Here is a 15,305-nt window from a genome sequence, read left to right as displayed (position 1 = left end):
GAATCCAATATGCAACAACTTGCATTTTATTTGTCCGTGTCCACCCCTACTAATGTAGTTATTATATATCAGAGGCAGTGGCGTATCCAAGGTATGGCACATATAGCAAGTGCCATGGGCGCCATATGAAGGGGGTGGGGGAGCGGCTGGGCAGCAGGGATGTACTGGCCAAGTGGCCATCGGGACTACCGGGGAGTTTCCCGGTGGGCCGGTTTCTGTATTAGACAGCCGGCCTGTGTCAAAGTAATGGCTGCGCGAGCCACACAGCCATTACTTTGAGCACCGCACCACTGTATTGTCTAAAAGCAGGGCCGGGCGGGTACAAGGAAGGGGTGGATACCCTGGGCTGTGTGGTACAATTTCCTGGAGGGAGGGGGGTGCAGGTGAAGTGCCGACAGTGCTTCACACAGTACACACTAGCCGCCGCTAGCTGTACTGTAGTGGTCTGAGTCTCTCTACCTTACTCTAGCAATGTGCCCAGTGCGCTTCTGCACCTGGCACAAGCACCAGCCATCCCTGTGAGCGCTGCCACTTCACTCCCCCTAAGCTGCAACCAAGAGGAGCTGCCGAGGAGGATCCAGCAAGTTCAGCAAAAAGCGTGTATATGGTAAACTGAGTGTTATAATGAATGATTCATTGCCATTGCTAAATGCCATGCGGGATACGGCCATCTGACTTACCAATGAACTGTCTTGATCCGATTGGGGGGAGGGGAGGAGGCTGAGGGGGACATTACCAATGCTAGTATGCTACCCATTTATAATTTCTGTAATATGCAGCATGGGGGGGATTAATGCACTGCCACTGGTCAGCCATTAATGCATCAGTGTTAAGGTTATCTGAAAGATGGGTTTCAAACAGGGGCGCAGTTTCAGTGCTTTCCATAGGTACCATTTTCACCAGCTATGCCTCTGATCAGAGGTGAAAAGCTACATGTGCGTTTTGGTTGTGGATGCACTGTTTAGAAGGAGGAATAACCCTTCATAAAGTAGTGGGCCCGCAGCAAGTAATAAAACCTGTCTTAAAGTTTCTGCTTCTGTGACATCTGAAGAACATAAAAACCAATATATGCAAAACAAGTAAATCCAATAAAAGAGCTGAATCATGCAGGCAGCTTTACAGCCACCATCAGACTTCGCAACATATAAAAACATTTTTTTTTCTCAGTTACAACAAGAAGGCTGCAAAGGATACAGCAGAGTTACAGTTTTTACGGTCACTAAGCTGAGGGAAGATGAAAAGCTCCCCCTGAAGACATGAGACTCTGTATGTGAAACCACAGTAGGATGAGTGTGGCCTGCAGCTACAACCTGCACTACATACACATAAGTAAACACATAGCTGTACAAGGATCCAGAGCTCAGCAATGATTCCTTTAATGGAATCACATGACCTTAGATCCGCACTGTTCTGATATACAAAGTATTCTGCAGACACTGCAGCTCACACTTAGGAGGTATTCAGCAAAGTAAAAACAGGGCTCTTTTTCCATTTTCACTTATCAAGAGCTCACAAGCATGTATTTTTTAAATACATCAGGAAAAACAATTTTAAGTGGGTAAATTCAATTTTATACACATATTACATTGCCATGAGTTTGAAGATTTTCAAATGAATATGTTTCCTTAACCACTTCAGCTCTGGAAGGTTTTACCCCCTTCATGACCAGGCCATTTTTTGCTATGCGGCACTGGGCTACTTTAACTGACAATTGTTTGGTCATTCAGCACTATACCCAAACAAAATGTATATAATCCCCCCCCCCCCCCCACAAATAGAGCTTTCTTTTGTGGTATTTGATCACCCCTGGGTTTTTTTGTTTTTATTATATAAACGAAAATGCCAACAATTTTGAAACAAAAAAAAAAAAAAAAAAAAACACAATATTTTTTACTTTCTACTATAAAACATATCCCATAAATAAAAAAAAAAAAGTCTTAATATATTTTGGCCAAAATGTATTCTGCTACATGTCTTTGGTAAAAACAAAATCCCAATAAGTGTATATTGATTGGTTTGCATAAAAGTTAGTGTCTACAAACTATTGGATATGTACTGTAATTTACATTTGTTTAATAATAGTAATGGCAGCGATCAGCGACTTTTAATGGGGCTGCGATAGTGCGGCGGACAATCTGACGCTAACTGATGCTGGAGGGAACTAACTGCCACTGACATCACAAGTGCCATTAATACAGTTATCAGTGATAACACTATGCACGGTCACTGTACTAATGACACTGGGCAGGAAGGGGTTAACATCTAGGTCGTTCAAGGGGTTAAATGTGTACCTAACAAGTGTTTGTGTGTACTGTGTGCTGCTTTTACTGGAGATCTAGTTTTCATTCCCTGCCTAGCAAACAACGAGATCCCCTGTCACTGAACACAGCTCTGTGTTGTTTACACTCACTGCACAGCCAGGCCAGCGGGCGCCCCCTACCTAGAAAAGCGGAATCAAATCTAAAAATGTACACAATTCTGCACAGCCGGCCCGCACTGTAGCAGTAAAGCTACAGTGCACAGCTGGCAAGCGGTTAATCAACAAACTTTAACAGACAGCAAAGGTGCAAAGTAACAGAAATGAACAAAAAAAATAATTTCCATAGCACAGTTGACAGGCAAGGCTCACCAAACCTTATCTTGTGGAAGGTACTGCCAACCACCCAAGGCACAGCATCTATATTCATCAATATATATACCAAAAGGCTTTAGCAGCTAAACTTTACTCCACTGACTTGAGGTGGATGCTTTTACCCTTAAAACATGTTAGCATTTGTACCCAACCACCTCATTGAGTCATTAATTTTGTCCACTTTTCCTACTTGACCTCAAGTTTTCACCCAAAGTCCCTCAGTGGAAAGGAAATATTAATTTGGGGGTAGCCTACATTTCCGTACTGATATTACTAATTCTATAGTTCTCCACGTTCTGAAGACCTAGGAACTTCCTTTGATCTGGCAACAACCCAACCAAACACTTTTTTGAACTTCACTGAACTGGTTTTATTTTAACAGCTAAGCAAAGATACATATATATATATATATATATATATTAGGGCTGCAACTAACGATTATTTTCATAATCGATTAGTTGGCCGATTATTGTTTTGATTGATTAATCGGTTAATAACCTTAAAAAAAAAAAAAAAAAAAAAAGCGTGGTGTATAATTTAGTTAATATGTAAAGTTTAAAAAAAAGGCAATTTATTCTTAAATATCTCTATGCAGTGGTAAATATAAATAACCAACTATATGGTTAGGGAGCAAAATATCTAATCCACTCTGAGAATAACAGAGGAGATATACTGTATATACTATTAGAGGAGAGATATACTGTATATACTATTAGAGGAGAGATATACTGTATATACTATTAAAGGGTGAATCTGGTAAATATCAGACTCAGAGATCACATTTTTTTATTTGAAAAAAACGAATGTCTTCCTTAAAAAAAAATGTAATTTTAAGAACGTTCGTTCGATTTTCTAATCGTTAGTGGGGTAAAATCGACGTTCATTTTCAACCATAGTGACGGGAAAATTTGGAAAATTTCTTAGTGAAAGGAACTTTCAGACAGTGTATGTGGTTTTCGTTCAAAAATTTACATTCGTTTGAAATTCTCACTTGTTTTTAACATTCTGTTTTTAAAACAAAATTCTTTCATTCAGCGAATGTACAAAGTTTTTTTGTCTGAATATTCTCGTCTGAAAATTGATCGGTGTGGCCAGCATAAGGCTCGGTACACACCTATGCAGTTTGCTTTTTGATCTGTTTCTGCAGTGCTTTTTGCTGTGCATTGTGATTTTTGCGCACGTGATTTTGCTGCGATTTGCATTTTTTTGGGACAATTTGTCGTTGAGCAGATTAAAAAAAACACAAATTGCTACAAAAACACATTACATGTTCTTCTGCAGCTTCTCCATTGAAGTATATTAAACCAAAAAAGCACCGTTTTGCGTTAAAGTCCTTGACCCTTTCCAAATATGCAATGAACTGTAGTGCGTTTCTGAAAAAAGCACCAAAAAACACATAGATGTGAACCAGGTCTAAGATGTTTAGTAATATAATGGGGTGGGATAGGGCGGGACTGGGCTGGACTGGGCGGGACTGTAAGCGGCGCCGAGAAAAGCCGAGGACTCTCGGGTATGTGTATCTCGGCTCCACCGAGTCCCTACAGTCTCGGCGCCATATTTGAATTTACACACGGCTGTGTATGTCGGCAGGGATCGCGGCGATCCCACAAAGCTGCACTGGGGCAAAGCTGCACTGGGGCAAAGCTGCACTGGGGCAAAGCTGCACTGGGGCAAGGCTGCACTGGGGCAAGGCTGCACTGGGGCAAGGCTGCACTGACAAGGCTGCACTGACATGGCTGCACTGGGGCAAAAGCTGCAGTGACAAGGCTGCAATGGACACTGGGGCATAGCTGCACTGACAATTCTGCACTGGGGCAAAGCTGCACTGACAAGGCTGCAATAGACACTGGAGCAAGGCTGCACTGACACTGAAAAGGCTGCAGATGGACACCGATAACGCTGCATTGATGGGCATTTTAATGTAAGTTTTTCTTCCTTAAACTTTACTCCTAAAAGTTTTTTTCCTTAAAATTCCCTCCTAAACTTGGGGTGCGTGTTATACGCCGATAAATACGGTGTGTGTATATATATATATATATATATATATATATACACACACACACACACACAAAAAAAACAGCAAGTGTTGATAATTTCACATTACCTTTACCTTTTCTCTTCTTGCGAGAGTGGGAATGCTTAGTCTTCTTTCCAGAAGGCTCTCCTGTATCTTCTGAAGCCTTCCTTATCTTAGCCTTTGGCTGGACCTCTTTTCTCCTGTGAATGTAATGGGATACCAATTACATACAGGTTTTTATATAAAGATGATGCTATCGCTAAATTAGGTATAACGTGTAACAGGGATACTAACGCAATGCCAAGGAACTGCTGGAGTTCAACCAAGGTGGTGTATGGCAACACCAGAGAGTTTCAGGGCTCATCCACATATCTGTGCTATAAAAGGTTTGAGTTCCTTTAGTGACACTGAAGCAGTTTTATAACATATTGCAACAAAAGTTGAGGTGTCTGGTTGCTATGGGCAACAGCTTCACCATTGCATCAATTTATAATCAGTCTGAAAGTAGTTACAAAGACTGCACCAAATTGGCTTTGGAGATTTTACAGCAGAGGTAGGTAAAAAATAAATAAACACGCCACCAATAAAAGTATTTTTGTGTGGTTTTAAAGTGAACAATGTTAAATATGTCCTGCAAACCCTCTTGCTTCTGATACTAAAAATTGGCAGTCCAATCCCCTTGGAACCTTCCTAGATCTGGCCCCATGGAATCCAACTTGTCATTGCAGTGACACTTTCTTCTCTAATTAACAGCTGACTGAAGGTTCTTTCATACTTTCCAGCAGTAAGGCCGAGGCTGGTCAGATTCTAGGGGACCCCCCTTTAGAAGACAAGTAAGTATTTGGAGGGTTGGACTGCCAATTGATTAAAGCCCAACCGAACCCTCAATTTCTATTAGCCAAGTACATCCCAGGTGCATCAAAACAAAAAGATGTTCAATGTTTGTTGTTTTCGAAAGCAGCCACAGCTTGGAGTAGAAAAGCCTGTCCTGTGCCAGCTTACTGTAGAATGGGACCCTTGCTCTGTGTGTGAAAGCAGCAATTATTTTGCAGGGGCTCCCCTCTGCGATGATATAACTGATTTCCACAGAGAGCAAGGGTCCCATTCTGCTGCTGGTGGTAGGGGACAGGTTTTTCTACTCAAGCTGTGGCTGCTTTACAAAGAAAACAAATTGAAACACATTGAACACCTTTTGCTTTGGTTTGCCTGGAATGTATTAAGCGGATTTAAATTGAGGGTTCAATTGGACTCTAACCCCTTCCTGCCCAGCAGCCTCTAATAGGGTCTGTATGCACAGAGGGCGGGAAGGATCAGTGATCATGTGACCATTGATTGGTTGTCACAGTGGTCACATGATCGTGTGCCCACCATTTTGAGACCTAATATGTGTGTTAAGCAGGCGGCAACAGGCTAAAGGAAGCAGCAGGGTGGACTGTTTAATCTCAATATTTGACTTACTTTATGACAGCTGTATTACAGCTTCTATGAATTAAATGTAATCTATGAATGGAGGAGCTGAACAGGAAAAGCTTCATGAGTCCCTGTCACTGCTCCCTCAGTTTTATTAACCTACACCACATCACATTGTAAGATTACAGAGTAGGGATGGGGAAGGGGGTCAGAGGATGAAGACTGCAAGGTAAGCAGGAGCCAGCTGCACAAGGGACACATTCAATCATCCGCAACATCCCTTGTACTGATTTTTCTAATTTGGACTAAACTTAGGCTTTAAGGTAACACTCTGAGCTTCAGAAACCATCTGGCCTTATTCAGCAACAGTGGCAGCTGGTGCTCCATTTTTTTTGGGTGGGGGGGTGGCAAATAACCCTCCCCGCCAGGTCTGCACTTAACCCATCCAGGTCGCGGGCGGCTTTTCCCTTGCTTCTCCTCCTAGCCAATCTAGTCTTAAGACTGTCCTGATTGGCCGGGAGCAGAAGCAGGAAGACAATAGCGAATGTTAATTTGCTAATGTCACAAGTGGGTGGGCTCGGGTGCAGTGCTCTGTGTCCCCCCGAGCCCAAATTTTTTGAAGCTAATCAGAGCCTCAGGCTCTGATCATGCTTCAAAAATAAAAATAAAAAACTCCTAGAAATCTATGCATCTGGTGCCCCGCATGGAGATTAGAGGGCGGCCCCCCTGCACCCCTTATGGACCAGCCGCCGCTGTTTAGTAACATGTGCTTACTCTTACAATAAACCTTTCATAAGAGAAATATGGAGACTGTCACACCCGACAACCTTTGAGAATACTAGTTGCCTTTCCACTGGCATCAATATTTCTTAGAACAAGTATGTAGACTGGTAATGTCAGAGGTCCTTATTTGCATACACATTTTAGGTCACCAACTGTAGTGGATTGAAGAGGGCCAGCTTGGAAACTAGAGACCAATAAGGGCAACCTCCAGCAATTCCTTGATACAGGTTTATTTAATTTATGTTAACCCATAGCAGCCAGGCAGAACATATCTTGCATCAGTGTGATTTGAGCAGAATAAATGACAATTGTTTACTGATTACTGAACAAAGCCCTTTATGTTTAAACATTACAACCTTATGATACCCTATGAAATACTGCTACAGAAATATCACTACTTGCATTTAACTTAATGAATAAGTGATATGGGCAACTTACTTGTGATGGAAATTCAGTTTGTAGGAGCATTCTGGACACAACCCTATAAGAAGAGCATTTAAATGTATCAGTCATAACTTTATAATAAAGAGAGTCTTCTTCCTATGGTTTTTAATACGCTTTCTGTGCCTGCTACTATTTTGTCTTAGTGGTGAGGAAAAATAGTATTTTTTCGTCATACTTACCTGTAAAATTCTTTTGAGTATATCATGGGACACAGTTAGGTTAATATTCATAATACAAGTAAAAAGGCGCAAAGCACAGTTACCTTGAAAGTAAAACCGATTAGTCCAGAAACTGAAAACTGTAAAAATGCATGTGTAAGTTCATGCATATATACTGGGAGTATATACAAGAGGTCAGTCAGGGCGGCCACCAAAGGAACCAAAAGCAGGGTCCAGCAAGCTAAAACAACAACAAGGAGAGGGGCGCCTCCGAGTATAAATCATAAATACATTTTATTAAAACAACAATATCCACTCACATGGAAGTTGGAGAAGTTGCATTAGGGTCGGTTGGCTGGGCTGGAGAGATGCGGTGGAACTACAGGTCACAGCGGTTCCTGCAGGGCATGCCAGGTCCAAAGAGGATTAGTTCTTGCAGCCGGGTTCAGTCTCTTGCAGCGAACAGTCCAACACAAATCCTGCTGGGTTGGGAGCCAGGTTATGTCCCAGATGCACAGATAGGGGTTCCAGGGAAGGAAGGGAGAGATGTGTAGGACGCCAGAGCATCCGTTCAGCCGTGCTGCTGCTCACTGATAGAATGGTGTGAAGCCTCTAGGAAGGGAAAAGGCCGGCCGAGCCGAAGATCTCAAACGAGGCTTGGAGAGCAAGTACAGCGTGGCGCCCGGTGATGACGTCACACGCATGCGACGCGTTTCAGAATAGGCTTGCCATTGGTGGACGAATGGCCGCATTCCTTTGTCAAGCATCTGGATGCTTGACAAAGGAATGCGGCCATTCGTCCACCAATGGCAAGCCTATTCTGAAACGCGTCGCATGCGTGTGACGTCATCACCGGGCGCCACGCTGTACTTGCTCTCCAAGCCTCGTTTGAGATCTTCGGCTCGGCCGGCCTTTTCCCTTCCTAGAGGCTTCACACCATTCTATCAGTGAGCAGCAGCACGGCTGAACGGATGCTCTGGCGTCCTACACATCTCTCCCTTCCTTCCCTGGAACCCCTATCTGTGCATCTGGGACATAACCTGGCTCCCAACCCAGCAGGATTTGTGTTGGACTGTTCGCTGCAAGAGACTGAACCCGGCTGCAAGAACTAATCCTCTTTGGACCTGGCATGCCCTGCAGGAACCGCTGTGAACTGTAGTTCCACCGCATCTCTCCAGCCCAGCCAACCGACCCGAATGCAACTTCTCCAACTTCCATGTGAGTTGATATTGTTGTTTTAATAAAATGTATTTATGATTTATACTCAGAGGCGCCCCTCTCCTTGTTGAGGTTAATATTCATTACCTGCAGGGACATCCCAGAGCAATAGCCTTGAGGGGAGGCAGTCAAACAATAGCCATCAGACCTTATACGGCAGCCCACAGTACAAGGTGGACGAAAGCCGAATCCTCGGCTGCTCGAACAACCATTTGAAATTTTGTGAATGTATACACTGAATACCAGGTAGCAGCCTTACAAATCTGAGCCACAGATACCTGATGGCGAAAAGCCCAGGAGGTTCCTACACCCCTGGTAGAATGGGCTCTCACCCTAAAGGGAGGAGCTTTATGTTTAAGAACGTAGGCCAGAATGACCAATTGATGGACCCAATTGGCAATGGAAGCTTTGGAAGCTGCCTGCCCCTTCTTGGGTCCTTTTGGTTAAACAAAAAAGGAGTCTGATCCCCGGATCTCCGCAGAGCTATACAAATAAACCTTGACTGCCTGGACAACGTTCAAAGAATGCAGTCATCTCTCTTTCGCCAAACGAGGCTGAGAGAAAAAAGAAATAATGTCCTGATTTAAATGAAAGGCCGACACCACTTTTGGCAAAACGGATGGAACAGGTCGTAACAGGATACTGTCATGGTGAAGGATCAAGTATGGTTCTCTGCACGAAAGGGCCGCCATCTCCGACACCCTTTTAGCCGAGGTGATGGCCATTAGGAAGGCTAGCTTGCGTGACAGCAAGTTTAATAGAATTTCCTTGATAGGCTCAAATGGTTGTTTCTGTAACACAAACAGCACCAAGTTCAAGTCCCAAGGACACAAATGTCTGCGCATATGTACAGACAAGAAAGCCAAACGAGAAACCTGCTGTATTGAATCCCTTAAGGCGTCAACAGCAAAACACAGCGCTCGAGGAATAACTGTCTTATTTTCAGCCAGATCATCCACCCAGTTAGGCCTATCAGGCCATCTGATCTGATCCCTTAGGGACTGGCAGATACCAATTGCTTCAACAGCTGGCTGAATAGCTGAACTGGCCAAAGAAAAGGAAGCTTTTAAAAATGACTCCAATTTCTTATCAACAGGGTCTTTCAAGTCCTGTGCGTTATCTATCGGACAAGTTAAGTTCTTGTTTAAGGAAGACTGCTGCATCTAAGGCTGGCATGCTCCACTTCTTAACGAACATTTCATCCATGGGATATAAAAGTGAAAACCTCTTAGGAGGAACAAAAATCCTGCCAGGAAGTTTGCAATCAGCATATACCGCCTGTTCCAACAGAGGGTGTAAAGGAAAAGCCTGTGCAGCCTGAAGAGGTGTCAGGGATCCCAAAGAGGACCAGGGGGGCTCAGTAACCTTTGCAAGGGGCAACTTAAAAGGCAGAACAAACCATTTTGGTAACAGTCAGGATCAAAAGCCTCTGTGACTGGGAGGCAGACATCAACTGGATATCTTCTTGTCCAGATTGCTCGGAAGCAGACTCATCTGCCAGGCCCTCCACAGAATCCTGAGCTTTTAGCTATTCCCCATCCTCAACCCATTCCTGCTCCAGACTAGGAGGCTCTGGGGAGGGGGATCTGTCACACTTCTTGCCACCTTGCGGGATGGAGGCAATCATGCCAGCAATCCTGTGCTCTGATCCGAATATGGTCGAGGGCAGTTCATCCTTGGTGATAAAGGGTGAAACAGCAGCGTTGACTGTAGGCACAATACCATATAGGCACAGCGGCTCAGATTGCCCGGAAGCCTCTGGTCCTTAAGGGGATACATTACTAGGGATATGACTAGGTTCATCGGGAACTACTGACAACATAGGTGTGCCCTTCCCTGTAGTGTTAGTCCGGCTCCTCTTTTTTGAAGACATTTACTAGCCACAAAAGAGAGTACCGGGGTGCAGTATTAAAACACCTCAGAAGAGGAACCCCTTAAAGTGGAGGGCCACCCTAAAAAAAAAAACAAAAATGAAAAATCCTAAAAAAAAAAAAAAAAAAAGTTTAATCTTACCTAAACCCTTGTTGCTAGGCAGTCCTCCTAATCTGCCTCTTCCTATTCCGCGGCGTGTTCTGCTCCTCGGTGAGTGGCCCCGTTGTCTTCTGGGAACATCGCGAGCACCCAGGACAGGTAAGTACTTATTTAAAGTCAGCAGCTACAGTATTTGTAGCTGCTGACTTTTAATTTTTTTTTTTCAGGGACGGAATCCCGCTTTAATAGGGCTCACCAAGCCCCTATGCAACAATCTTGCTAAGCACCTTTAGCCTGCCAAGCAACACCTGGTGACTAACGTGACCCGGATAAGGAGAAAATGAACCGCTGTAATTGCCTGGTTCAGAGCCTGCTCTGTGTCCCACAGCTGCCTTCTGGAAGCACCACATGCTTGGCATACACAGCTTACATAAGCTGGCTGTGCGCCAGAATGTTTGTGCTGTAGCCTGAGGATACACCCTATCCAGGAGAGCACACACGGCTTCACTCCCCCACCTTCTTCCCTCGGTTTGTCCTCAAGAGGTATTGGCCCTTTGAGCTCAAATATTTCCCTCTTTGATTATTGGACATCATTGGTCACTGACTCTACAAACAGTGACATTTATTAGCTTACATTATTGTGATAGACTACCTTCTATCAAAGCGTGTGCCCCTTACTATGTTTCCTGGATCCTGTGCTTACTAGCTGAATTTAGTGTTGGATATATGCCTGCATTAACCATTTCTATTTTTTGACTATCTGGGACAACTCGGTTGACCTGCATCTTTATGCAGATTCTATGCTGTGCTACTTAGAAACAGTTTTTACTATATCTATAAATTCCTGAAGAAGCACATTTATGCGCGTAACATGTGAGCGAACTCTTTGTGTGACCTCATACTGTGACTTGACTACTCCACGCACTTTATCTCCATTGGATGCTGCTACTGGCTACCTTTTCCATTTGCACCAATTTGGATTATCATATGTCTATATATCTTGGATTTATTATCTGAGTCTCGGGGGTTGTTTAACAAAATGATGTTTTTCTTTTAATATGTGTTTGTAAACTATGTTTTTAACTTTATTCAATTAAAAACAAAATTAATTATTTTTACCTATCCTATGTGTGTGCCTACAAAGTCCATTTTTTCTTCTCAATAACAATTAGGACGCTGGCACACATCTATATGTGTATTCACAGTGTCACCCTGTGAGGATACAATTAAACTTGCATTTTGTTGTCAGTTTTTTTAGGTGATACAGGGGCCAAAATGACACAGGACAAGGACTGTGTCATATAACATGCTTTAAAGGAGCAGGATCCTTTTTTTTTTGGGGGGGTGGGTTAACATACGCTTAAAATAAGAAAAAAAGGAGATCTCTACTTAAAGGGGTTGTAAAGGTTCATGTTTTTTCACCTTAATGCATCCTATGCATTAAGGTGAAAAAACACCTGGCAGTCACCGGTCCCTAGCCCCCCCCCCCCGTTTTACTTACCTGAACCCCTTCATTCAGTCGACAGGGACCCGCTGTGTCTCCACGGGCCCCCAGCTCTTGATTGGATAAATTGATAGCCACGCAGCCATTGGCTCCCGCTGCTGTCAATCAAATCCAATGACGCAGGCACCAGGGGGCGGGCCGAGTCCTGCATCCCGCCTCTATGGACGCCGAATGCAGTACACAGACTATTTGCCTTTAGTAAATCAACCCCAAAGTAAGTTTCTTTTGTAATAAAATGCCTTCCTGTTTACACTATTTTTAATGAAGGCTAAAATTACGCTTTAAGTGTCGTTGCAGCTTGATGAATTTGTACTATTAACAAAAATAACACCGTCCACCTAGAACTGTGTGATTTTCATTTTCTCATTTGTAATTAAAGTGGGAGTAAACACCCTTGGCTGATTTTTACCTATAGGTAAGCCTGCATTGGATGCATTATAACATTGCCTTGCAGGGGAATTTTTTTTTTTTAATGAGTTTACTACAGTGAGGGAAAAAAGTATTTGATCCCCTGCTGATTTTGTATGTTTGCCCACTGACAAAGAAATGTTCAGTCTATAAATTTAATGGTAGGTTTATTTTAACAGTGAGAGACAGAATAACAAAAATATCCAGAAAAACATATTTCAAAAAAGTTATAAATTAATTTGCATTTTAATGGAGTGAAATAAGTATTTGACCCCTTTGCAAAACATGACTTATTACTTGGTGGCAGAACCCTTGTTGACAATCACAGACATCAGATGTTTCTTGTAGTTAGCCACCAGGTTTGCACACATTTCAGGAGGGATTTTGCCCCATTCCTCTTTGCAGATTCTCTCCAAGTCATTAGGGTTTTGAGGCTGACGGTTGGTAACTCGAACCTTCAACTCCCTCCACATATTTTCTATGGGATTAAGGTCTGGAGAGTGGCTAGGCCACTCAAGGACCTTAATGTGCTTCTTCTTGAGCCAATCCTTTGTTGCGTTGGCTGTGTGTTTTGGGTCATTGTCATGCTGGAATACCCATCCACGACCCTTTTTCAATGCCCTGGCTGAGGGAAGGAGGTTCTCATCCAAGATTTGACAGCAAATGGCCCGTTCCATCGTCCCTTTGATGCAGTGAAGTTGTCCTGTCTCCTTATCAGAAAAACACCCCCAAAGCATAATGTTTCCACCTCCATGTTTGACGGTGGGGATGGTGTTCTTGGGGGTCATAGGCAGCATTCCTCCTCCTCCAAACACGGCGAGTTGATGCCAAAGAGCTCAATTTCGGTCTCAACTGACCACAACACTTTCACCCAGTTCTCCTCTGAATCATTCAGATGTCAGATGTTCATTAGCATACTTCAGATGGGCCTGTACATGTGCTTTCATGAGCAGGAGGACCTTGCGGGATCTGCAGGATTTTAGTCCTTCACAAAGTAGTGTGTTACCAATTGTTTTCTTGGCGACTATGGTCAGCTGCCTTGAGATCATCGACAAGATTCTCCCGTGTAGTTGTAGGCCGATTCCTCACCGATCTCATGATCACTGAAACTCCACGGAGGTGAGATCTTGCATGCAGCCCCAGACCGAGGGAGATTTATAGTTATTTTGTGTTTCTTCCATTTGCGAATAATCGCACCAACTGTTGTCACCCTCTCACTAAGCGGCTTGGCGATGGTCTTATAGCCCATTCCAGCCTTGTGTAGGTCTACAATCTTGTCCCCGACATCCTTGGACAGCTCTTTGGACTTGGCCATGGTGGAGAGATTGGAATCTGATTGCTTCTGTGGACAGGTGTCTTTTATACAGGTAACAAGCTGCGATTAGGAGCACTCCCTTTAAGTGCTCCTAATCTCAGCTTCTTACCTATAGAAGACACTTGGGAGCCAGAAATCTTGCTGATTGATAGGGCAGGGTTTCTCAGCTCCAGTCCTCAAGGCACCCCAACAGGTAATGTTTTCAGGCTCTCCATTATTTTGCACAGGTGATTTTATTAGTTTCACTGCCTCAGTAATTACCACAGCCATTTCATCTGAGGGAAATCCTGAAAACATGACCTGTTGGGGCGCCTTGAGGACTGGAGTTGAGAAACACTGTGATAGGGGATCAAATACTTATTTCACTCATTAAAATGCAAATGTATAACTTTTTTGAAATGCATTTTTCCGGATATTTTTTTATGTTATTCTGTCTCTCACTGTTTAAATAAACCTACCATTAAAATTATAGACTGATCATTTCTTTGTCAGTGGGCAAATGTACAAAATCAGCAGGTGATCAAATACTTTTTTTCCCTCACTGTATTACTTGAAGTCTTTCGCAATCCTTCATTTTGCTTTGTACTTCTGCGTCTTGCCCCCAAAAGAGCTGGTAGACTATGAATGCTTTTCAATTACAAAGCGCTATGTCAAGAGAGAGACGCAAAACATACATCAGACTTTTTTTTTTTACACTCTATCCCAGATAGTAGGGATAACTTGCCGCAAATTTGTGGCAGTGTTGAATTGTAAGTCTGTTAACTTGCTGCACATTTTCACTGGCAAGTTGGTTTTATCTTCGGTGCAATTACACCCATGGGTCTGATGGTCCCTTACCTTACCGCTGTAAGGTAAATGGCATAAAACAGATAGCCAGGAATGATCCAAGTGATATATCCTACAGGCGGTCTCTCTGGGTATGTATCCTTATTGGTTCCAAACTGCCTATAGCCCAATATAGATGTCCTATATATTTGTCATATATCTTCCTCTCAGGGTAATGTTGTGGGCCAACAACGGGAGAAGGAGAGACAGAGGAGACTCCAATGGTGAAGTATGTTCAAACACTTAATTTATTAAGCAGCAGGGTGTACTGCGGTACTCACATAAAAGCAGGTGATGCAAAATATAGGACATCTATTTTGGGCTATAGGCAGTTTGGAACCAATAAGGATACATACCCAGAGAGATCGCCTGTAGAATATACCACTTGGATCATTCCTGGCTATCCGTTTTATGTCGTTTACCTTACAGCAGTAAGGTAAGGGGCCATCAGACCCGTGGGTGTAATTGCACCAAAGAAAAAACAATCACAGTCACTTTTGTTAGATGCAAAGGCACCTTGTCACCGCTGCTAGATGCAATTTCAGCACTTTAATTCACCAGCACTTTTTCCCTGAAGACATCATTCATCTATTTTTGAACTGTCATTTTTATACATTTTT

At 43.2% G+C, this 15,305-nt stretch overlaps 1 protein-coding gene across 2 annotated transcripts in view; it reads right to left on the bottom strand.

Moving 5' to 3' along the window:
* The window catches only part of LOC141105868 (protein FRA10AC1), a 96,672-nt gene that overhangs the window by 11,694 nt on the left and 69,673 nt on the right, over window positions 1–15,305 (bottom strand). The window contains exons 10-11 of one of the 2 annotated variants that reach the window (XM_073596023.1): window positions 7,281–7,323; window positions 4,737–4,849 (exon numbers count right to left, since the gene is read on the bottom strand). In XM_073596023.1, the coding sequence (XP_073452124.1) occupies window positions 4,737–4,849; window positions 7,281–7,323 (156 nt within the window). The remainder of the gene's footprint in view (window positions 1–4,736; window positions 4,850–7,280; window positions 7,324–15,305) is intronic. The other variant, XM_073596024.1, reaches the window with a different exon arrangement.

This window comes from Aquarana catesbeiana, linkage group LG08, assembly GCF_042186555.1.
Source record: "Aquarana catesbeiana isolate 2022-GZ linkage group LG08, ASM4218655v1, whole genome shotgun sequence".
NCBI lineage: Eukaryota > Metazoa > Chordata > Amphibia > Anura > Ranidae > Aquarana > Aquarana catesbeiana.
The sequence above is the reverse complement of the archived record's forward strand: the minus strand, read 5'-3'. Positions and strand labels throughout refer to the sequence as shown.